This window comes from Rhodamnia argentea, chromosome 7 (genome assembly GCF_020921035.1).
Source record: "Rhodamnia argentea isolate NSW1041297 chromosome 7, ASM2092103v1, whole genome shotgun sequence".
In the NCBI taxonomy this organism is placed as follows: domain Eukaryota; kingdom Viridiplantae; phylum Streptophyta; class Magnoliopsida; order Myrtales; family Myrtaceae; genus Rhodamnia; species Rhodamnia argentea.
The window spans coordinates 11714927-11740355 of record NC_063156.1 but is presented as its reverse complement, the minus strand read 5'-3'; the positions used below and the strand labels follow the sequence as shown (position 1 = coordinate 11740355).

Below are 25429 nucleotides of genomic sequence, written 5' to 3'. Positions count from 1 at the left end.
GTAAAACGAAAATAAAAAGTAAAGCATACCAATTGTTTGGAAGGCGAAACTGTAATTCAAGAATCTCGGTTTGGAGTTTGACAGATGAAACTCGGAATTATTTCTTGGATGTGTTATTTTCCGAGGAGCTCCACTCGAGAGAACTATGCTCAGAATTACCACGCTCGTGTCCAACGTCGTCGAAAGTTGATGCTCAAAGAGAGACTGCTAGGAGAGGTTCAGAGCTGGAATTTGACGAGTCTGCAACTTTCTCATACTGCAACATGTCAGGGGACGAGCTGTCTATCTAGCAGTACAATTACTAATGCGAGAAAACCCACATGATAGTGACTAACACTAGAAATTCAAGCAAAGGAGGCTATGGGAAGTCTGAATGAAGAAGCTGTCAATTCGGCAGGCAAGAAAAGCAGGCATCCATCACCCAACCACCTGGCCCGCCCGCCTCGATTGTGTATTTAAAAGTTAAAAAATAAAAATTAGTCGATTTGGATGGACGATCCATCGGCCCGATTCCCTCCTAGAACGGGGAACCGGACCGTCCGGACCCCGATTCCACCTTGAGGACCGGGAACCGGATCGATGACCTCCAGAACAGGACTAAATCCATCGATCCGATCTGAAGAGCACGGAACGCCGAGGAACACACGATCCGAACCCCAAAGTCGTTGCTGATGCATGTCGTTTCTTATTGGCCTCCCTCTCCCTTCCGGGGATGTGTGATTCCGTCATAATTTCAGGGGACGACAGTAAATGTCCATGACTACGCCGCGAGGGGGAATAGGTTAATCGTCATCACAACCCATCCACTTCCTCCATGGACGATCCACATTGGTCCGTGGAGCCGTCTTTGAAAGCAATAATTCCAACTTCACGATCGAATTAAAATAATCCCGGAGAGATCTCTGTTGGAGTTGGCGAATACTTCGGGGACCCTTGTTTCTCACACCGGGTACGCCCACGTGAGCTTAGGGAAATCGAAGTGTTACCCAACGACATATGACCCCTACGCGCGGGATGCGGGGGTTCGGGGCGGCGCCCCCGACACGGTGTCCCGCTGCCCGGTCGGTGGGCGGGGGTTCAGGGGCGGCGCCTCCCGACGGGGGTTCCGCTCGGTGGAATTAAGAGATTTAGGTTTTTTAGCCCGTTTTTTGGGCATATATATTTTGCTAGGTTTTATCATTGTAATATGCGAATTGGCTGTAAACCGAAAAAGATAGTGAAAATCTCTTTGCAGGACGTAGCCCTAATCTTGGGGTGAACCCGGGTAATCTCGTGCGTCTTTCAATTTTTCTCGATTCTCTGTGTGATCGTCCGATTCGGCTTCGATAAATCCCTTCAATCTCGCCCTCTACTGAATGGAGGGAAGACTTTTCAAATCCTGCGAGCCCCGGTTGAGTCCATGGACATATACCCACATCCTTTTGTTTTGGCTGTTTCCTCCGTTCATGTGGCTTCGATTGGACGCCGTGTTGGACATCTCTTTGGGGAAGGAAATTCCTCGAGCCCAGTGGGGACACTTGGCAGATTAGAAGAAAGGGTATGGATACAATTTTCCACGCTTGGCTGATATAACAATGAAAGAAAATGATGACAGTAATTTCGTATGATATTTCTTCTGCCATTCGAGACTTAACGAGTTGCTTGCTTCCTGCTGGCCTGCGAGCTGGTCGTCCATGGAAGAGGAGAGCTCCCGTGGACGTTGTGTCAATTCACTCATAAATTCCGGTTTCTAATGTATGGCCAATGACTGTCAGTTCCACCAAAATCTCTCTTTGGAGAGGCGGCATGCACAATTTTACTTTGTGCCTTTGTTTTTAATGGCTGTTAATGCGCATTGTAGTAGTTTCATCAATCAATCGCCCTTGAAAACCCCAACAAAAAGACCAAAAACAAAAAAAGAAGTTGATAATATTTGTTAGCGCTAAATTCTTCATCCATTTTCTAGAGTTTCCTACATTTTTCTCTAATACTACAATTACCTAGAAGCTCCTAGGTGAACTGCCGTTGTAGTTATGATTACGCAACGAATATTGATGGAAAATGTGCTTCTTCCCTTTCCTTAAAACTCTTTTGGTACCTCTCATTCATATATATATATTTCTTTCGCGATCGACTAGTCCAAAGGTCGGGAAGCAAATCACACAGCATTTCGTAACTTTAAGTGCAATCAAGCCGAGGCCTAATTTTTCGCACCATCTTCATGGCAATGTATCACATGTCCGATAAATGAATAATTACTCCGACATTTGAGATATTCCTGTGGAAGAGTTTCATGACCCTATTATTCAGGATCATCTCTACAATTAAAATGCTGAGAGAACCATACAAAATGGGTACAAAAAATATGTACCTTGAGGGTGCATTTATTTTGTGCAAAATCGACGCGCTAGAAAATATTTTCCTAATTAAAAGCGATTCGTTTATATTGCTTACAAAATTGAATTGATAAAAAAAAGTATTTTAATCATCGACGAAAATTTTTAAGCATAGATTATAAGTAATTACGAAAGAATTTGTTGTCAACTAATTATCCCAAGCGATATGGATGATACTTTTAGGTAACTCGGAGCGACGCTTGAAGACACCCTGTTGGATCTTCATACTAATTTTAATGAAGTTGTTTTAATTAATTTTCACGGGAAACCGGCTCTCGTCTTCTGCCTCAGTTCCTCGAAGCTGACTCTCCACTCTCCCTCTTTTATTTTCGTGGTCCCGCCTGTGTCTTTCTCTATCCTCCTTTCCTTTTCTTTCCGACTCATCCGACCGCTCTCCCTCCTTTCTTTTCTCCTTTTTCTACTTTTGTTTTCTTCATCCTCCCTTTCTGTCTCCTTTTTCTTTTGTTGTTGGTCAAACCCTTTCTCTCTTTCTCCCTCTCTTTCCCTTCCTCTTTCCCTTCCTCTTTCTCTCCCTCTGTCCCCTTACCCACCTCTTTAGTCCATTCTCCCTCCTCGGAAAAACATGGGAGACCCCTTTGGCATCACACAGGAGGTGCTTGGGAAGCTAAGATCCCTCGCCATCCAAGAAGCAGTTGCGATTTATGGTGTCGAGGACCAGTTCAGCGAGCTTAGAGAGACGTTGACTGCCATCAAGGCGGTGTTGTCAGATGCGGAGGAGCAGCAGACGAAGAAGCACAGCCTGCAAGTGTGGCTGGATCGGCTTCAAGATGTATTGTACGATGCGGAGGATGTGCTCGATGAACTCGAGTGCGAAGCCTTACGAAAGAAGGTGATAAGTCGCTATAGGGGTATCAAAGAGAAGGTATATCGCTTCCTTTCCCTCTCTAATCCACTCATATTTCGTGTGAAAATCAGTCATAAAATCAAGGCGATTCGGGAGAGATTATCCAGAATTTCTGCCGATAAAGATCAATTCAATCTTTTGCGGAGTGCTGACAATAGTGAGGCGCATATGCCACTACGAGAGATCACTGACCCGTTTGTAAGGAAGTCGAATATCGTCGGAAGAGATAGTGATAAAGAAATGATAATTGAGATGTTGTTGCCTTCGGTAGATGACAAAAACATCTCGGTGATTCCCATTGTCGGAATAGGAGGTTTGGGCAAGACGACCCTAGCAAAAATAGTTTACGATGACGACAGGGTGAAAGAGCAATTTGAATTGTGAATATGGGTGTGTGTGCCTGAGGACTTTGATCTCAAGAAAATCATTGAAGAGATCATTAAACATGCAACTGGTCAAAGTATGAGTGACGTTGATATTCGGCAGTTGCAAACTCATTTGCTAGACATAATCAAAGACAAGAAATATCTACTTGTCTTGGATGATGTATGGAGCAATGACCACAGGAAATGGAAAAAATTGAGAGATTTGCTTCGTGAAGGAGCTAGTGAAAGCAAGATAATTGTGACAACACGTAGTTCAGAAGTTGCTTCCATAATGGGTACCCATCCAGCCCACAATCTAAAAGGTCTTTCTCATGAAGACTCCATGGCCTTGTTGAAAAAATGTGCCTTTGACGAAAAAGAAACGCAACCACGTTCCGATCTCCTTGAGATTGGAAAAGACATTGTCGCAAAATGTCAAGGAGTTCCTCTCCTTGTGGAAACTCTGGGGAGCCTACTGAATTCAAAGGATGGTGTTGGGGATTGGATTCGTATAAGGGATAGTGAAACATGGGAGTTAGCAGAAGCGAAAGAGGATATTTTGCCGGTTCTTAAGCTTAGCTATGTTCATTTACCATCTCACTTAAAGCAATGTTTTCCTATCTTGTCACTTTTCCCCAGAGGAGTTCAATTCCAGGCCTGGCATTTGATTGGGCTATGGATGGCTTTAGGACTCATTAGTTCAAAAAGCGAAAAACTAGCACCGGAAGACATTGGTGTTGAGTATGTCAAAGAGTTGCGGAGGAGATCTTTGATCCAAAATGTTGAGGAGCAAGGAACAGTACTATTTTTTAAATTGCACGATTTGGTCCATTCTCTTGCAACGAATGTGGGACAAAATTATTGTTTGACTGTTGACTTAGATACTCCAGAGATTTCAGAAAAAGTTCGATGCATTTCGCTCCCTAACGGTTCATTAGAGGGAATCTCAAACTACGATGGAGTCCCATCTTTTCTGGGAAAGAAAACCTCAAAGCGGCTACGTGCAATTTTTCTTCCATACGATGTTGATGATGGAGTTATTACTAGAAAATTTGTTAAAGCATTCATCTCCAATTGTAAACACTTACGATATCTCCATTTGTCATTTGGTTGCTTTAAGGAGCTGCCCAATTCCATATGCAACTTGAAGCAATTGAGATCATTAGATCTCTCCGAGAACAAATGGTTGAAAAAGCTTCCAGATACCATTTGTGAGTTGCAGAGTTTGCTAAAGTTAAACATCTGTGGTTGCTTGGAGCTAGACGAGTTACCGAAAAATATGAACAAGCTTGTCGGTCTTAGATTTTTATATATAACAACAAAGCGGAAGAGTTTGCAAGAAACCGGAATACAATATCTGGAAAACTTGCATTTTTTGGGACTCGAGGCATGTGAAAATCTCCAAGTATTGTTTGAAGGTACTTGCCGACTGACTCGCCTTCGTCGGTTGGAGATTATCAATTGTGGGGGACCAATATCTCTGCCTTTTGGGAAATTAACTGCCCTAGAGTCCTTGACTATTTCTAGTTGCAAGCTCGCGTTGACCTCAGAGGGTAAGTCCAACTTTCCGTTGAATCTTCGAGCTCCGGCAATTGGGAAGTCCGAACAAGTGATGGAGATCTTCCGATGTCTTGAAGGATCAAACTACACTTTGGAGTCCTTTTTTATCTATGAGTGCTCTGGTTTGACAACTGTTCTCGAATGGCTGCTAAATCATACACATCTCAGATTAATTTACTTGATCGGATGTCCCAACTTATCATTCATGCCGCAAGGAATCCGATCCCTCATTGCCCCGAAAGAATTACGCATCGAACACTGTGGTGAGCTGAGCAAAAGATGTGAGCCTCTTATTGGCGAGGATTGGAACATAATCGCCCATGTTCCTCGAATCAAACTTGATGCGATAAGGGTACAATGGACGGATGATTAGGTACGCGCCAACCTCCCTCTCCTTTCATTTCTTCTTCGTTCTTAGATGGGATATAGTCGTACATATTGAGATTCCCACCTTCCCCTCTTTTTTTCCCAACTTCCTCACTTGATGAAAATAAGAATAAGAGAATAATGGATTATGCACATTCATAATATTGACGAATTTAATTTTATGTTTGGACAACTTTTGACAAATCGCAATTTCCAATATTCATGTAGCGCTTTGAATGTAAAATTTGATTCTCTGCTATAGAATCTTCTTCGTGTTATCGTTTTACTTGGGAATTGACACATGACCCTCTGTCTGAATATATCTACTTTTTCTATTGATTATGGTCATTGTATAAGATAGCTGCTCTAGCTTAACTTGAAAATTTTGAATCTAATATATCAAATGAATCCGTTGCAAGTGTCCTAAAAGGACTAGTTAAGTTCACGAGCCACATAAAAAAGCAACTGTGAAACAATTGGAAACTTAGTGAGAAACTTTACAACTCTTTTCATTTCAGATTCTTATTAGTAAAAGAGAAAGAAGAAACAAGTTTGAATGTTCAAGCAAAAATAAAGGTTTCCTTCCTAAGTGCAACTTGACTACGTACTTATGTTCGATCAAGATTGTAAAATGGGCGGTCTTCACAATATCAACGTTTCATATTGGATGCAAGCACGGAGAAAAAAAGGTTATTTTGAGTCTATACTTTAATTCAAGAACAGTTTCCCTCATGTTAATTTGAGAGTAGCTATACTGCTTTTATTTGTTTTTTTTTTTTTGTAATAATATTGCAACAACAACTGTACAATCAAAATCCCTAAAATGCAGGACGTTGTTTGGAACTTTTTCTATGTATCCATTGACCGTCTCATGTTATTCATTTAACATATAATATCTAATGGAAAAAAGAGGAAATTTTAAGTGTTTAAGAATATATATATATATATATATATATATATATATATATATATATATATATATATATATATATACACACACACACAAAATCGGATGTCCTTTTCTCACTAGTTTGGTAATATTATAGCACATTAATTTGTCGTGAAATATGGCTTGACCAGCACGGGGAATTGCCAGCTAGCGATTTAGTATAGTAATTGGTCCTCAACTGAAAAAATTTTGGGGCATGTTTGTTTTGAATTAACCAAAAGTAAAAAGAACTTTTGAGCTTTTCAAATAAAACTTAAGCTATTATTTGATTATTTAAAAAGATAATGAGAAATTATACGCAAATCACGTGCCAAAATTCATTTCTTGTGAAATTTGTTGGTATTTTTGTTTATCCAAAAACCAAAATATGTGAGTCATAAGACTTAAATTAGAGGCTTTATATGGACTCTGCTTTTTTTTTTTTTTTTGCAACCAGTCAATAGTAAATCAAGATTCATTACTCGAGTACCATTAGCCCATCGTTCCAAAGTAATGTCATCCATCAGACAAGACATGTAAGCCCCGCAAACACAACATACATGTTATTTTTTTGACAAAAAAAAAAAAAGCCTACATGTTATTTTAGGATACATGTCCTTTTAGGATACATGTCCTTTGCAAGTCATGATATTATTATATCGAGAGTAATTGAGAAACACCTATAAGATCCAGAATTTCCACACATTTTTATCCAACACAAAAACTTCAACATCAATTTCTTTTGAAAGAAATCTTACATTTATAAGAATTAGTTTTGCTAATGAATTAATCATATCTTGGTGAATAGAACATCTAGGAATGACAAATTTGCATGACACCACAATTAATGCCATAATACTATGTTGTAAATATTCTATGCTCATCTCCTTCTTTTGCCGTTTGAGTGCAGCTGAACTCCCATGATCTGTTTGTCAAGCCATGTGGATCTCCGCGGATATTTGAATGTGCGCTCGGCTAATCCATCGTCAATCTCTTTCATTTTCAGGGATGAAAACAATCGCCGTTGATATTGCACTTTTCGATTTCTTTCCTTCAAAGTGTGTTGTGCTTTATTACGTGCTTGTATTTGTATTGCGCATTTCTCTACAGAGAAAATGCCTTACTCGTATTGTTTGAGACCAATCGTGACATTATCTTTATGTACATTTTCCTAAAATAATATTTGTCTGAAGTTCACGAACAATGAATAAAATCACGCTGCACCATCGACTCTTATTTTTGGCAAATTATTGTTAGTTATTCAATGTTTTATATATATGTTTGACTATTCTATTTGAGGAGTTTCCTAGAAATAACTAAAAACCTTTTTTTTTTTTCGGTTTTATTTTGTTTTACTGCAGTTCTACATAAGAAAATTATTTTTACTTTTCCTTTTGATTCTAGGACGAGATCTAATGAATATAAGTGCACGCAGGCTAATTGCATGAACAATAAAGTTTTTCTTGTGTGCTAAAAGCCTTAGGGAGTTTTAGTCTCCGTTTGTGAAGCTCTCTTGATTCCCCAACCCCCTACTTTTTTCACAATGGCAAGAAACGAAAATGTCCTAATCGATCCTTTTGGGCATCGTAGAGAGTGTGCTGAGTCAGATCAGGTCACATACCCTCCCGTCATTTGGCTGAGATGTTTACGCAAAACTGTGCTTGCTATGTTCATGTACATCGGCGAAAAGGTCCAAGGAAATCTGATTTCAGGATGGACATCCGTTTCCGATGATTTTGATCTAAAGAGAGTTCCTGAAGAAGTCTTGAGAGAGTCAAGGCCTGAATAGAGTTCTGTTGACCCCTAAGTTTTCCCTTACAAGATCATTCATGTATTCGAAAATGTTAAGGATTAAATTCACCATCGACAGGATTTAGAATCTACAGTCGTCGGAGGTTGTTGATGTGAATTTCCCTCCCCGTAGAATCCGATCCTTAGCCAAAATATTGATCCCGCCCTGTCTTGCATCCCTATTTCTTACATCATTTTTCTCCATTTAGAAACTGGAGGTCACTTTCGTTCAGACCCCATGCCGATAATTATGGGTCACTCCCAAAGGTTAATGATCGGATTTGCCGATGACGGCGGCATTTGACCCTCAACCAAAAACGTCAACATTACATTATCAGGCACTCATGTTCCTCACCACACTTTTGCTGCACTTAACAACCAGAGACATCATAAGTTTGGGACACTAGACCCAACAGCGAGAATTTTGGTTAACCAAAAAGCCGGAGCTCGAGGACCAGTTAAGGCCAGCAATGAAAGGAAAACCGAGCAGCGAAGGGTTGAATTTGGCCTAACTTCTCTTGCTTGTTTCAAGGTTTAAAGAAAAAAACTTAGAAAAAATGCGTGCTAGTTACCGCGATGATCATCTTCGAGTCTATTTTTTAATGGTATATGGCTCGTGTGCTGGTTCCAACTGATATGCAAACTATTTGGGTTTAATTGACTACTAATGAAAATGCTCCATATGTATGCAATTCGATTGATATATTTGTCTAGGATTCGGGCCCGATCCTTAATTTTCTATGCAATAAATGACTAATTGAGTAGCCCCATATCTAGGCGTCAACATGTCTTGTGAACGATTTTGAACAATTTTAATGCACTCTGGTCAGTTAATTCCAGCCTTGGTTCATGCGTGTTTAGTTTTTAATTAAGTGTCATTTGGTCACCGACTGCTGGCACGTTAATGTGGTCCTAATTAGTCCTCGTTAATTCCCCGTTGGTTTCTCGCCGTATCGATCCACGTAGCGCTTTCTTTGCTTGCTGGTCAGGGTCAAAGCTGGCTGTCTGGGCCATGGACAGCGAGCTTTGGCGTCGCTTCGAGTCTTACGATGTGTCCAAGAGCGTCCCAGAGCGGTCTCCGTGGTTCGGGGACGTGTCGTGTTGGGACCTTTACCGAGTAATTTTGAAACTGTTTGGTGCGTCGTTAGCGGCAGCGAGTCCCCTATCAAGAATTCGTGCTTGCTGGGCAGGGGACGTCTAGTGTCCTTTGGCTCTCGAATCGCAGCCTTGACGTACCTCGTGTCGGCCTCCGTTGACCCGAATGGGACACGGATGCATCATGACGTTTCGGCATGTATTTGAATCCTTTTAGTGGGCGAAATAGGGTTCAGAACGGGCTGATCATGTCTTCTTGTGGCCATGGCAGCAGGTTCCTTAGTCTTAATTCGTTCCGTGGCTAAGGCCTCGAGTGGTCCGGGACATCCTGTTTCATGTTTGCATGATCTCCATGCCAGGTTGCGTGTTTGCGTCGCATTTAAGTAGTGAAAGTATGCACCATCCTTACAAGTTATAACTAGTGATTGTTGTCGATTCATTATTTTCTTTACAACTTTCCCTGGTGTCTCTGGCGTGAACTACAAATGCTTCAGCATCACGCACAATTAGTCCTAGGCTACTGACATGGCAAAGTATCAAGAAAATGCAGTGTGGAGGAAAGATGTTGGTCAGGAATCGAATCGAATCGAACCTCGGGTCAACTAAAAGATGCTCACCGAATCACCGGGCCACAATGTAGGGTTATCCCACATCGATTGTGGAATGGGTTGGTGATCGGTTTACAAGTGTGAGGAAAAACATCATTCTTTGAGCTAGCTTTGAGGATGAGAGAGGCTCTAGACTCTCTAGATGACCCCACTGGAGAGATACGGATTGATTGTTGGGTTATCCCATGTTGATTGTAAAAAGGGCTAGTGGTCGATTTACAAGTGTTAAAATTATGTCTCGAATTTGAACCCGGAGCGAAAATATGAATTTTAGAAATAAAATTGAAAGCCAATCTTACATATTCGAAAGGGCTTTACTGTTGACATTGGCTGTCATATTTTGGTGTTGGATTCCAAAATTATAATTAGAAATATACGGACATCAGATTTCGTGTTGCGGTCGGCAAGCAAACAGGTTCAACTAGGGGTGTGCATGGTCCAAGCCGGTTCGGTCCCGGCATGGAACCGGGGACCGGACCGTAGTCCCGGTCCCCATATTTTCGGGACCAAGGACCGGATCGGGACCACTGGTCCCGGTCCGGGCCGGTCCCCGTCCGGTCTCGGTCCCGCCCAAGAGGGACCACTAACTATTGAAAATCTAGTCAACTTAATAAATTATGCCATGGTAAAAACATAATGACTCGCTATGACTTTTATGATCGACGAACTTGACTAAAATGTTCGAATTCAATACCAAATCCAGTCATTACATGATAAAAACATCACCAACCGTACTCAAAAAAGCCTGCAGAGAAAAAAGATGACCAAAAACAAAATGGAAAATAAGACTAAAAAGAGAGTCTTGAGGAGGAGAGTGCGACCGTGCAAGGTTGGAAAAAAAATGGGCGATGGACTTTTATTATTCTGTTTTGTTTTCAATTTTTTTTTGCAATTGTATATATTTATATATAAATAATTATATATTATTGGCGGTCCGGTCCGGGCCGGGCCGGTCCGGTCCCAATGCAAGAAACCCGAGGACCGGACCGCCTAGTCACCGGTCCCATTTATTGGGACCGGGGACCGGACCATCCACCTCAAGGACCGGACCAACCCGGTCGGTCCGGGCCGGTCCGGTCCAGTTTGCACACCCCTAGGTTCAACATGTTTTGGTCCGCTTGAAATTAGTTGACCAATATGGTGTGTGTGTATAAAAAGTTTTCGGAATCGACCAAAAGGAGAGAGTTGTTGAAGCGCCATTTCTTTTAGGAATGCTTGGCGGTGGACATTCTCGTGGAATTATATTAAGTATTCAAGTGTCGACGCAGATTAAATCTTGTCGCAATATTTGTATTTAATTCCTTTTGCAGATTGAGAGATTATTTAGTAAGGAATTGTGGAGCTAAACACTTGTGAGTTATTTGATACAATTGAGGCTGGAAAACAATGAAAGTGTTCAAGTAGCTCGGGGGTGGTTTATAATCTTCATTGGATCGCTTGTTTCATAGTGAAATTCGTCGATTCTCTCCCGGTGGATATAGATCTCTAAAATCAAACCACATACATCTGATGTCCAATTTATTTTCTCGTTCTATTTATTTCTTGTTCGATCGCTTGTTCCGTGTAATAATAAGTGGGAGAGAAAGCCTCATCCTTTAAGCTAACTTTTGAGATATGAGAGGCCCAAAACCACCCAACACGCGGATCCTAATTGTGAATATGTTGATTCAAATCATTGTATGGCAGTGTACCTTACGAGATGAGAAATTCCAAATAGAAGTCTCAGAGGACAGACAACCGATGGAAGGGCTTCTGATCTTTTAGATCACCCAGCAGCTCCACCGAAGTCATCCAAACATTCTAGCCCTGTGAAAGAAACCAAAGGAAAAAGACAAGCGTGCCCACCCGGAACATCAACGTCGGGGTCTAGGATTGCAGAGAAATTCAGTTAACAAAGCTGTATGATCTGAAGACCACTCTGGAGAACGAAGAGCTGTGTCTTTCCTCAAGCTCTCCTCATCCAAGAGCTCTAGTAAGGACTCCACCGTGTTAAAGAGTCCGCTACAGCAGCAACAACAGAACTATTCATACAAACGTGAGCTCTTTTCAAGGTAGAAATTAGCAAAGACTTAGATGTGCAGTGGATAAGAATCGACAAAACAATTTCAGCTGTGTGAAAAATGTAACCCAGGGTGCCAATGAAATCCCTAGCGAAGCTGGTAAACAAAGGTTCATTTGGTTAGAGGAATATTTTCTGAATTATTTATTTTCTGCGATACAAACAATCGTCTTAAGGAAATATTTTCCAAATCATTCGGTTTCCACGGAATGAACGAAGCCAAATTTTCGGATGGATTATCTAATAAAAAGAGAGGCAAATAGGAATTTCATCTCGAAAGATGTAAAAAGAGAGGAGAAGCACAAAAAAGAAGGTAAAATTGAAGAGCGGTACTATTTTCAATTTCATTTTGGCTAAGACACTATTTTTCCTAACAGACAGACCGTGTGAGTTTGAAAGAAAAGAAGGTGCAACTAAATTGAAGAAAGAGAAACATTACATTGAAGAGAGAGATATTTATGAATTTCTTTGAAATTACATCAAAAAATTCTGGGAAAAAGACACTTTTGGTGCCAAAAGTTCTGTACAAAGATCACTTTGGTGTCAAAAATTTCCGTCAGAAGACATTGTGTGCTGTAGGAAAAAACCTCCCTCTCATCCATTTATAAGGAAGCTATCATCATAGCAAAGCAACTAACTCACGGGAGGAAAATCGACGAGTTAGGAAATATTTTCCTAATTAAAAGCAATTCGTTTATATTGCTTACAAAATTGAATTGATAAAAAAAATATTTTCATCATCGATGAAAATTTTTAAGCATAGATTGTTAGTAATTACGAAAGAATTTGTTGTCAACTAATTATCCCAAGCGATGTGAATGATACTTTTAGGTAACTAATGCACAAACGTATAGGAGAGACACTTGAAGAGACCCTGTTGGATCTTCATACTAATCTTGAATCTTTATTGCCTTTGACCTGCAGGCACCGGTCTTTTCGTCCATATTGAAAGGTAGGAAAAACCATCCCTTTCATCCATCTGCAAGGAAGTTATTGTCATAGCAACTCACTCAAGCGAGGAAGACACTGCGTGTGCTTTTTCCTCTCAAACAAAACAGCCAGAATCAATTTCCTCATCCCTCAGCATGGCTGAATCACTCCTTTTCAGCATTGCCGAGGGCGTGCTTGGGAAGATAGCATCACCGGCGCTCCAAGAAGCCGTTGCAATTTACAGTGTCGAAGGTCAGATCCATCAGCTTAGAGAGACGTTGACTGCCATTAAGGCAGTGTTGTTGGACACTGAGGCGCAGAAGGCGAAGAACGGCCGTCTGCAAGTGTGGTTAGATCGGCTTCAACATGTATTTTACGATGCGAAGGATGTGCTCGATGAACTCCAATGTGAAGCCTTACGGAAGCAGGTTATAAGTCACTATAGGGGTATCAAAGGGAAGGTACGCCGCTTCTTTTCCCTCTCTAATCCACTCATGTTCCGTGCAAAAATCAGTCATAAAATCAAGGAAATTCGGGAGAGATTATCCAGAATTTCTATTGATAAAGATCAATTCGATCTGAATGTGCGGAGTGCCGACAATGGTGTCTCACATACTCGATCATGAGAGATGACTTACTCGTTCATAAACAAGTCGGATATCGTCAGAAGAGATATTGATAAAGAAAAGATAATTGAGACGTTGATGCGGCCATATGACAAAAACCGCTCAGTTTTTCCCATTGTTGGAATAGGAGGTTTGGGCAAGACTACCCTAGCTAAATTGGTTTACAAGGATGACAGTGTGAAAGAGCAATTTGAGTTGCGATTATGGGTGTGCGTACCCGAGGACTTTGATTTAAAGAAAACTATCGAAGGCATCATCAAAGATGCAACTCGTCAAAATTTGAGTAACTTTGATATTCAGCAATCGCAAACCTTTCTGCAAGACATCATCAAAGACAAGAAATTTCTACTAGTCTTGGATGACGTTTGGAGCAACGACCGTGTAGATGGAAAGAATTGAGAGATTTGTTAATCGGAGGGGCCGATGAAAGTAAGATAATTGTGACTACCCATAGTGCGGAAGTTGCTTCTATTATGGGTACCCATCCACCTCATAATCTAAAAGGTCTTTCTCATGAAGATTCTATGGCCTTATTCAAAAAATGGGCATTTGACGAAAAGGAAAAGCAGCCACGTCCTGATCTCCTAGAGATTGGAAACGACATTGTCAAAATATCGCAAGGAGTTCCTCTACTTGTGAAAACTTTAGGTAGTCTGTATTCAAAGGATGATGATAGGCATTGGAAACATATAAAGGATAGTGAAACATGGGAGTTAGTTGAAGCGAAAAAAGACATCATGCCAGTACTCAAACTTAGCTAGGATCATTTACCATCCCACTTAAAACGTTGTTTTGCCGCATTTTCACTTTCATCCAGAGGAATTGAAATCAAGGGTACTGTTTTAGCTAGGTTCTGGATGGCTTTAGGACTCATTGGTTCGAATAGGGAAAAACTAGCATTGGAAGATGTTGGTCTTGAGTACGTCAAAGAGTTGTGGAAGAGATCTTTGATCCAAGAAGTTCAAGAATATGGGTCGATATTAGCATTTAAAGTGCACGATCTGGTCAATTCTCTTGCAACGAGTTTGGCACAAAATGATTGCTCTATTGTTGGCTTGGATACTGTAGAGATTTCAGAAGGAGTTCGGTGCATTTCGTTCTCTAACACTTCGTCAAAGGGAGTCTCAAATTTCGATTGAGTCCCACCTTTTTTGAGAAAGCCAACTTCAAAGAGGCTACGTGTAATTAAATTTAACGTCGGAGTTGATTGTGGAGTTATTACCAGAGAGTTTGCCAAGACATGCATATCCAATTGTCACCAACTACGGTTTCTAGAATTGGCATATGGTAGTTTTGAGGAGCTGCCAAGTTCCATATGCAACTTGAAGCAATTGAGAGCGCTACATCTCCATGAGAACAAACGATTGAAGAAGATTCCAGATACTATTTGTGAGCTGCAAAGTTTGCTAGAGTTAACCTTCAATGTTGTTTTGAACTAGGCGATTTACCCAAAAATATGGAAAGGCTCACCAGCCTTAGATATCTAGCCATAACAACAAAGCAAAAGAGTTTGCAAGAATGTGGAATACAATATCTGGAAAATCTACGATATTTGAGAGTTTTTTTTTTTTTTTTGGTCCAATCGATATTTGAGAGTTGAAAGATGCAAAAATCTGCAAGTTTTGCTTGAAGGTACTTGCCGACTTACTCGCCTTCGGACAATGGAAGTTGTAAAATGTGGGAGACCAATATCTCTGCCTTTTGGGGAATTAATCGCTCTAGAGTCCTTGGTTATTGACAATTGCAAGTTCATGTTGACCTCGAAGAATAAGTCCAACTTTCCGTTGAATCTTCGTACTATGGTAATTATCGAGTCCGAACAAGTGATGGAGCTGCTCCGATGTCTCGAAGGATCAGCCTACACTTTGAGTCATTTGCTGTCTTTGACTGCCCGAGCTTGACAGCTGTTCCTGAATGGCTGCCCAATTATACACGTCTCAAATCAATTCACTTGATTTGGTATCCCAACTTATCGTCCTTGCCGCAAGGAATCCAATCCCTCATTGCTCTCAAAGACTTACGCATCGAACACTGTGGTGAGCTGAGCAAAAGATGTGAGCCTCAAATTGGCAAGGATTGGAACAAAATTGCCCATGTTCCTCAAATCCAACTTGATTTGATATACGTACAATGGACGGATGATTAGGTACGCTCCAATCTGCCTCTCCCTTCATTTCTTCTTCGTTCTTAGACGTGATATAGTCTTATATATTGAGATTCCCTCCTTATACTTTTTTTTTCCTTGACTTCCTCACTCGATGAAAATTAGAATAAGATAATAATGCGTCATGCACATTCATAATATTGACGACTTTAAGGCGCTCTACTTTTTCTATTGATGATTATTATTGCATGAGATAGCTGCTCTAGCTTAAGTTGGTAGTTTGAATATAATTTATCAAATGAATTTGCTGCAAGTGTCCTACAAGGACCGGTTAAGTTCACTAATAATTTCAAAAGGAAATTCAGGAGTATTTGGGGTCTTTTGTTGCTGTAGAAAATGCACTTGGTAGAAATTTACAACTTATTACAGAGATAATTTGATGTCTTCAATTTATTTGCCAAATCAATATGGTCGCACATATCTATGTTCACGGTTCTTTAAGTTAATGTGATTCAACTTATTATAACTATTTCTAATTATCTTTTGCAATTTTTTGATTTCATTAAGAATACTTTTTGCAATCATATATAATTCATAACTCGCACAATACAACACATGAAAGTAAAATAGTACTAACGACGTTCTTCTAAAATTACTATCATAGTCGCACGTGAATGAAGCCACGGCCATAACGATCGACAAAATTTAGATTGGAGGCCATATATAAGTCAATATTCATTATTCCAATACCATCAAACATGCAATCACGTAACGATAGTGTGCCCACAGCATATAAAAATGTATGGTTTCAACGAGTTATTTGGATACATGTCCTTTTGGATTCATGGTATTGTCATTTGTTAGGAAAAAAAAAAAGAGAAACACTTATAAGAACTAAAATTTCCACATCTTTATACAAAACAAAAACTTCCGTTTTCAGCGAAACAAATATTACATCCATAAGTAAATTGATTTTTGCTAGCAATGAAAAATATATCGGTAAGTAGAATATAAAAGAATGACAAATTTGTTTGACATAATACTGTGTAACAGGTAATTTGAGCTCATTTCATTCTTTTTTTGTTTTGATCACAGATGAACTCTCATGATTTATTTGCTGTGCCATGTGGATCTCCGAGAAGATTTGGACTTGCGCCCAGCTAAATCTTCATTAGTCTCTTCTTCTTTTTGCAGAAATATACACAATACGTTGCTGATTTGTCTCCACCTCGTCACCTACGGTCAAAGCATAAGCAATATCCGTATAACCATAACGTACCGGTGGTTTAATTTGCCTTCTCTGTATGTCTGCGGCTATACTACGTTGCGGCCGTGCTGGTTGTTCACTATCACCGACTTCGGGAACCGCAGCATCATCTACGATCTCAAATCTATTACCTCCGAGGTCTCCGGAGTCTCCACCTGAAGCTCCACCTCACTACCGACACCATGATCCGTCTGCTCTGTTGATTATGTCTCAGAACTCCTCTGTCGAAGCATTGCGGTTTTGTCGAAGATCGCATCTCTGCTGATTAGAAAATCGGGTGATCTAGGATCGGTGCACCACAACCGGTAGTCTTTCACCTCATGTGCATAATCCAAAAATATGCACTTCTTCGACCCGGCTCAAGCTTACCATCACTCTCATGAGCATATGCGGGACATCCGAATATTCGTAATCCAAAGTAATCAACGGGTTTCCCTGACCATACTTCCTCTGGAGTCTTCTACTCGATAGCAGATGATGGAGATCGATTAATCGGGTAATAGGCCATGTTCACTGCTTTGGCCAAAATTCCTTGCCTATTCTAGCATAAGAAAGCATGCTCCGAGCCCGCTCAAGTAAAATTCTGTTCTTCCGTTCTGCTACGCCATTCAGTTGTGGTGTCCCGGGCACCGTGCGGTGTCTCACAATCCCTTCTCTCTCGCAGAACTCGATAAAATCTTTACCACAGAACTCCATGCCATTATCGGTTCTCGGGCACTTGATCTATTTATCTGATTGCTTCTCAATCAATGCCTTAAATGTCTTGAACCGATCAAACACGTCAAATTTGTGCTTCAGAAAGTATACCCATACCTTCCTGGAATAGTTATCGATAAACGTCAGCATATAACGAGCACCACCTTTCGAAGGAACCGGAGAAGGGCCCCAAACGTCCGAATGAATATATTCTACCGGTTGCTTGGTTGAATGAATACATGTAGCAAACTTAATCCCGCGCTGCTTCCCAAAGATGCAGTGCTCACATAAGTCTAATTTACTTGTCTTCCGACCCTTTAACAACCCTCTATCACTCGGTATTGTCATACATGCCTCACTTATGTGCCCTATACACATATGCCATAAAAGAGTTAAATCAGAATCTGACTCACCCGATGAAACTACAGCAGCTCCTGTCACGGTCTCTCCTAGTAGATGATAGAGAGAACTTACTTTCTTCCCTTTCATCTCTGTCATGGCACCTCGAGAGATCTTCAGCACTCCACCTTCAGCGGTGTACTTACACCCGATATCATCAAGTGTCCCTAGAGAAATATGATTCTTCTTGAGCTCCGGTACATGCCTCACGTCCGTCAATGTGCGCACTACACCATCGGGCATCCGAATTCGAACTGTCCCTATCCCCACAACCTTGCAAGCTGCGTTATTCCCCAACAGAACTCTACCACCATCTACATTCTGGAAAGTAGTAAACCAGTTCCTATGGGGCGTCATATGATAAGAACACCCCGAATTTAGCACCTATTCGTCTCTCGATGAACCCGTAATGACACATAAGACAGCCTTTACATCACTAGTGCTCTCCTCAGCAATGTTCGCCACATTGGTTGTGGCTTTCTGCTTATCACCTCTGTTTTTCAACTTAGGACAATCTCTTATGATGTGCCTCTTCTCGTGACACTCAAAGCACTTCAAGCGTCCCTTGGACTTTCTATGGTGTGACTCAGATTTGCTTTTACCTCTACTGTTACTAGACCCTCGCTGTTGCTCTTTACCCCAAATCACTAGTCCTTGCGCTACATCGTGCGCTAAACCGTCATCTCGCAATTTTCTTTGCCACTCTTTAGAAAATAAGGCGGACTTTACTTCTTCCGAGGTAATCGTAATATGCCCCCGCAACAATGAATCGGTAAAGTGCTCCCATGACTCTGGTAAGGAAGCTAACAACATCATGCCCTGCTCTTCATCATCAAATGTCTTATCGACATTCTTCAAATCCATCATCGGTTTATTAAATTCATCTATATAGGTTCTGATAGACGTACCTTCAGTATATTTGAACTGGAACATCATCTTCAACATATACAAGCGATTGTTCAAACCCTTCGTTACATAGAGCGCCCGAAGTTTTGCCCACAATGCTGTGGTATCCTTCTTCTTGCCTACATCTATTAACACTTCATCCGATAAATTCAACATGATTAAACTTCTACCTTTCCTCATTACCACATCTTTTTTAGCATCAGTCATCGTTTCGGGCAATTCAGCCTTGCCCTCCAGTGCTTTTACTAAACCTTGAGTTGTCAATAACGCCTCCATCTTGAGGCTCCATAATCCAAAGTTGTTCCTCCCCGTTAAACTTCTCAATTTCAGCTTTCACTCCGGATATAATTGCAATCACAGAATATCCAGATAATAATCAGACAAGCAAAAACCGCAAATCACAATCTAGAATATCCAAATTTGGCTCTAATACCAATTGTTGTAATACTAACGCGCGGAAACTAACAAAGATTTTGCAAATATGTCAATGCGAAAAACCCAGAGAAATAACAATGAACGATAAAAGGACACTAGAGATTACATGGTTCTGTCCGAATATCGGTACCTACATCCACGGGAGAGCCAGCACGAATAATTCACTATAATCGGAGAATAGAAATTACAATCGCTCAATACGTTCGTGTTTCTCGTACCTAAATTATACCCAAACCCTAAGTGTTTACAAATAAAACAACTCACAAGTGGATATAATAAAACTCACGCACAAATCTACTATGCTCAAGGCTCCTCGCGCGATCAAGAGAACTCACGGTGCGTTCATCCTTTTTTTCTTTCTTCGCTAGTCGTCCTTCTATGGAGTCCTTGTACGCGGCTTCTATTTGGCCGAAAAGCAAAGGGAAAAAAATTCTCTTTTTATCTATACACTGTTCGCTAGACCTCAAGGAGTCAAAGATTTCTTTTCTTCCTTTTTTTTGTTGACCAACCAATCCAAGATAAGTCAAAAAGGTTCACATGAATCTTTTTTTTCAACAGAAACAAATCCCCACATATAAGATATATCCTTGGAATTCTAATCCCAATTGGAATTCTCAGATTTATTCCTTAGTAGATTTGGATCAGCTCCGTAAACCGGTTTAAAACTCGAGACATATTTAACAACTCTATTGTTGGCCCGGATACTGCATAGATTTCAAAAGGAGTTCGCTTCGTTTCGTTCTCTAGCACTTCATTAGAGGGAATCTAAAATTTCGATGGAGTCCCACCTTTTTTGAGAAAGCAAAATTCAAAGAGGTTGCGTGTAATTAAATTTTACTCCTTAGCTAATGATGGAGTTATTTGTAAAGAGATTGCTAGAACATACATCTCCAAATGTACCCACTTACAGTATTTGGATTTGTCTTATGGTAGTTTTGAGGAGATGCCGAGTTCCATATGCAACTTGAAGCAATTGAGATCGTTACGCCTCTATGAGAACAATCGATTGAAGAAGCTTCCGGGTACCACTTGTGAGATGCAGAGTTTGCTAGAGTTATCCCTCAATGGTTGCATAAAGCTAGGCGAGTTACCCAAAAATATGTAAAGGCTAGTCAGCCTTAGATTTCTATACGTAACGACACAACAGAAGAGCTTGCAAGAAGGTGGAGTACAATGCTTGGAAAATTTGCAATTTTTGGGACTCGAGGGATGCGAAAATCTCCAAGTTTTGTTTGAAGGTACTTGCCGTCTGACTTGCCTTCGGGGATTGGAACTTGTAAATTGTGACAGACCAATATCTCTGCCTTTTAGGGAATTAATTTCCCTGGAGTACTTGTATATTTGTACTTGCAAGCTTGTGTTGACCTCAGAAAATAAGTCCAACTTTCCATTGAACCTTCGTGATCCGGTGATTTATAACTCCGAACAAGCGATGGAGCTGCTCCGATATCTTGAAGAATTGGCTTGCACTTTGGAGTCCTTTTCTGTCATCGATTGCCCGAGCTTAACAGTTGTACTTGAGTGGCGGCCCAATCATACATGTCTCGGATCAATTAGATTCATCGGATGTCCCAATTTAACGTCCATGCCGCAAGGAATCCAGTTTCTCACGGCCGTCACAGAATTATTTATCGAACATTGTGGTGAGCCAAGCATAAGATGTGAGCCTCAAATTGGTGAGGATTGGAATCAAATCGCCCACGTTCCTCGAATCCAATTTGACTTGATTTGATAAATGTACGATGGACGGATGGTTAGGTACGTACCAATCTGCCTCTCCCTTAGAGAGAGAGAGAGAGAGAGAGAGAGATTCCCTTCTTATATTTTTTTTCCCCGACTTCCTCACTCGATGAAAATTAGAAGAAGAGAATAATGCATTATGCACATTCATAATATTGGCGACTTCAACTATATGTTTGGACAACTTCTGAGAAATTGGGTATTGGCGACTTCAACTATATGTTTGGACAACTTCTGAGAAATCCCAATTTCTCAGTTGCATGTGGTGTGTTGAATGTAAAATTTGATTCTTTTTTCTATCGAAGATTATTATTGCAGAAGATTGCTGCTCTAGCTTGAGTTGATAGTTTGAATATAATTTATCAAATGAATCTGTCGCAAGTGTCCTCAGAGGACCGGTCAAGTTCACTTATCATTACAAAATAGGACGTCATTTTCTCACAAGCTTGAATAACGATAAAGATTGATTATCACTTGATTTGGCAATAACAAAAGGTTCAGTTGTAATTTGTGTCGCTCTAAATAAAGTGTCCATCCGTGAAGATACATGAAAAATGGCCCAAATGAGGGACAGGTTCGCCAGCTAGTGACGTAGGATAGTAATATGTAGGTCCCCAACTCATAATTTTTAGGGCTTGTTTAAGGAAACTAAAATTGTTTTTCTCTTTACTTTCTCGTTAAAATAGGAAATTTGTTTCAAAATTTCATATATATATATAATCTGCTTGTGAAAGTTTCAAATGTTTTGAATGAAAAGAAATGTCAAAGTACACACACAACATATAAAGGTATGGTTTCCACGTGTTATGTGGATATATGTTCTTTTGGGTAGGGGTGAGCAAATTGGACCGGACCGGCTGGGTTGGTCTGGTCATTGAGGGGGGTAGTCCGGTCCCCATTCCCAATTAATGGAAACGGTGATCGGGCGGTCCGGTCTTTGGTTCCATGGTGGACCGGATTGCCCAAAATATATATAATTATATATGTACAATTATAAAAAAAATAGAAATTTTTGAATAACTAGTTAACCTAATTTCCCTATCTTCTGCTCGACACTCACTCCTCTTCTCTCGCTTGATGCTCACGTCTCGCCTTCGCAACGCAACCTCCAATCATGTTTGTCGATATACAGTCTCCAATCGTGTTTTGTTTTGATTCAATTTGTGTTTTGTCTTGACTATATTATGCAAACCCATTGTTTTGTTAGCACTTGGATTCAGTGAAGTACAAATATAATCTCACTTTGAGCTTGATTCTTTCCACCTCGAGGAGAATGATGCAAGAGTATAATCCTGTTTTAGCTGTCTTAAGTGTTTTTCTTCCTAATTTAGGCTTTTCTCATTATTTGAGGATTATAAGTACTCTTGTGATGGTTGTGCGATAGTCATGTGTATATTTTATTAGGTTAAATGGTTGATATTGTAAGTTATTAGTTTAGATCCAATGATTAGATTTCTACAAGGAGTTGGTGTTAGCAATCGGACCGAGACTGGACTGGACCGGCTTGGATCATGCACAACCCTACTTTTGGAGTCTTGATACTATTATTGATTAGAATGAGAAACGCTAATAGAACAAAAAATTTTCCATCTTTATACAAAGCAAAAACTTCTACAGAAGTTTCTAGTGAAAGAAATTTTACATCCATATGAAAGTTAACTTTGCTAACAATGGTAAGTCGAATATCAAAGATTGACAAATTGCATGATACCACAATAAATGTCATAATACTGTGTAAAAGATTATTTGATCTCTTTTTTTTTTTTATGTCATTTTGAATGCAGATGAACTCCCATGATCTATGTGCCACGCCACGTGGATCTCCACAAAGATTTGGACTTGCACTAAGCTAATTCTTCGTCAATCTCTTTTATTTTCAGAGACAAAGATGGCTTCGATATTGTACTTTTTTGTTTGTTTCCTTGAATGAGTGTCGTTTTTAATTATTTGCTTGTGTTCGCGTTGCGAACTTCTCCTCGGAGAATATGCCTTATTCATAATACATGAAACCAATTGTAGCATTTCCACCGCTTGAATTTACTTAGAACGATCTTTATCTTTCGTTAATGGACACTAGATAAAATCACGCCTCGCAATCGAATCTTATTTTCGTAAATTAGTGTCAGCAACTCGTTCTTTTATACATATTCCAGTAGACTATTTATAGAGTTCCCTAGAGGTAATGCATTAATTTTCGTTTTTCTAATTTTTTTTAATTCACTTTTACATAGGAAGATAATGTTTTATTTTTCTTCTTTTTTGGCTCCTAAGACTATGTCCTATGAACACGAATCCACAAAGGCAAATTGCCTCGACAAAAGTTTTTGTTACGGGCTCAAAGCCTTCGTCCGTTTTAGTCTCCCAAGTACTTTTATCGGAACTCGTGATTGTGCATGCTGTAGTTCCCTAAAAATCCAGCACCACTTGGTCAATTTCATCAACAAAGTGTTTGGTGAAAAACTAGGGAAGAACCAATGATCGGCTGGCACAATTTATTAAAACCTTAATGTTGCATCTATTACTTATAAAACATTATGATCCTCTTAATTGGAATGCTTTCTAGTCACTATGACGACATGCCAAAGACGCGACCATGGCATTCATCGTTTTACCATTCATGAAGCTCAGTCGATTACCCTTGCTGAAGTCACAATCTCTCTCTCTCTCTCTCTCTCTCTCTCTCTCTCTCTCTCTCTCTCTCTCTCTCTCTCTCTCTCTCTCTCGGCTGTCATGTTCTGGCATATTTGGATAGATTCAGATACTTTCATGTGGGCAAGTCTTTGATGAGCTTGAATCCTTTTGATGATTTCATGTGAGGAGCTGCCACCTTTGGCAGGCTTTGAATTTGGATAGATCCAGCGGGCCTTATTGATATTTTTCTATCTCGAAGTGGACTAAGGCATCAATTTGAATTCCAAACCCCTATCACCTTGCGGGAGGAAACGAAGCCTTATAAATTGTAAATTCATCCCTCAAAGCAGGTAAATGCTTCAATCGATTCATCCGTCCTCTATTCTAGGAAAAGGTTATCCCAATTTCTTCGGGCATCGGCAGCTATTGATATCTCTCAAGTCTCAAGTACTTCCTAGTTCTTTTTCAGAATGCTTTTGCAGCAAATACTCTCAACTAATAGACGAGATTTAGATATAGACATTCGAAATTTGCTGTGCGAAGTTATAATCTGGTATCTGCGTACTCTAACCAAGAATGGAAGATTGCAGAAAGAATATGTACCATTTTTACAACGAGTGCTGTCGAGTCATTTCCTTCTTTATGACTTCTCCTGGCGTCTCCGGTCTGACCTACAAATGCTTCGGCATCGCACACAGTTAGTCCTAGACTACCAACATCGCAAGTATCAAGAAAATGAAGGAGGAAAGATGTTGGTCAGGCAGCAAATCTCAGCTCAGTTAAGAGATGGTCACCAAATCGCCCGACCCACAAATACTAGTTACGAACATGTTGATTTTGATTACTATCTCATATAGGAGCGTACGAGATGAGAAGTCTGCAAAGAGTCCCATCTTGTCCAAACCTCTTGGCCACGACGACCGTTCCTCATCCACGTCGGGCCAAGTTGTAACGGCGCAGTGCATTCTACGTGGGCTAAGCCTTTAAAAGATTCATTCAAATTGACTGTTTCACAGAAATTGGATGCTTTACCCAAATAATTAATAATCTTTGACTTTTTTTCGTGTTGCATCCGGCGTGTTAAATTTAATGGCTCTCTTGTTATCCATGAGAATAACTACAGCCAAAGTGTCGATTCCAACTCTTGACCGACCTATGATGCCATGCAAGATAAAAAGGTTGTTTAAGCTATTAGCAGGTATTAGTGGCGACTCTAGTATGGTAGTTAACCTCATGAGCACTTTTGTCTCTCGTAAATTACCTGAAAATAGTACTTGGGAAGATCCTAGGAACAGAGGCGTCACTAGCTGACGACTTCAAGATGCTACAAAGTCAAACCATTCAAATCGTAGCTTTCGGATATTTACGAGTCGTTTGTAATTAATTTGATAAGTCTTTTTAAAGCATTAGGATATATTTTAGGTAATTTGCAAAATCTTACGATTTCACGATCCGATTTTGTTTACTTTTTGTGTAATTCCAGTAGTAAATATGACCTTCAAATTGCTGGTTGATTTTGATTAGGTTTATTTATCCTTTAACTTTCGTGAGAATTGTTTTGTTCCACGTCATTTTTTTTAATTTCATTAGTTTTTTTTTTGTCGAACTAATATTTCATTCATTTCCTTCACTTCCTCGGGATACAAGAGAGGAACATGACAGATAAATTGCCAATCAAAACAA

General features: G+C 40.1%; 1 protein-coding gene across 1 annotated transcript; it reads left to right on the top strand.

The window, feature by feature from the left end:
- The first annotated feature begins 2958 nt into the window (after window positions 1-2958).
- LOC125315973 (putative disease resistance protein RGA4) lies at window positions 2959-4543 on the top strand. Its single transcript, XM_048282601.1, has 3 exons — window positions 2959-3600; window positions 3727-4404; window positions 4487-4543. Exons 1-3 carry the CDS (start codon window positions 2959-2961, stop codon window positions 4541-4543), a joined length of 1377 nt encoding a protein of 458 aa, XP_048138558.1.
- The last annotated feature ends 20886 nt before the right edge of the window (window positions 4544-25429 follow it).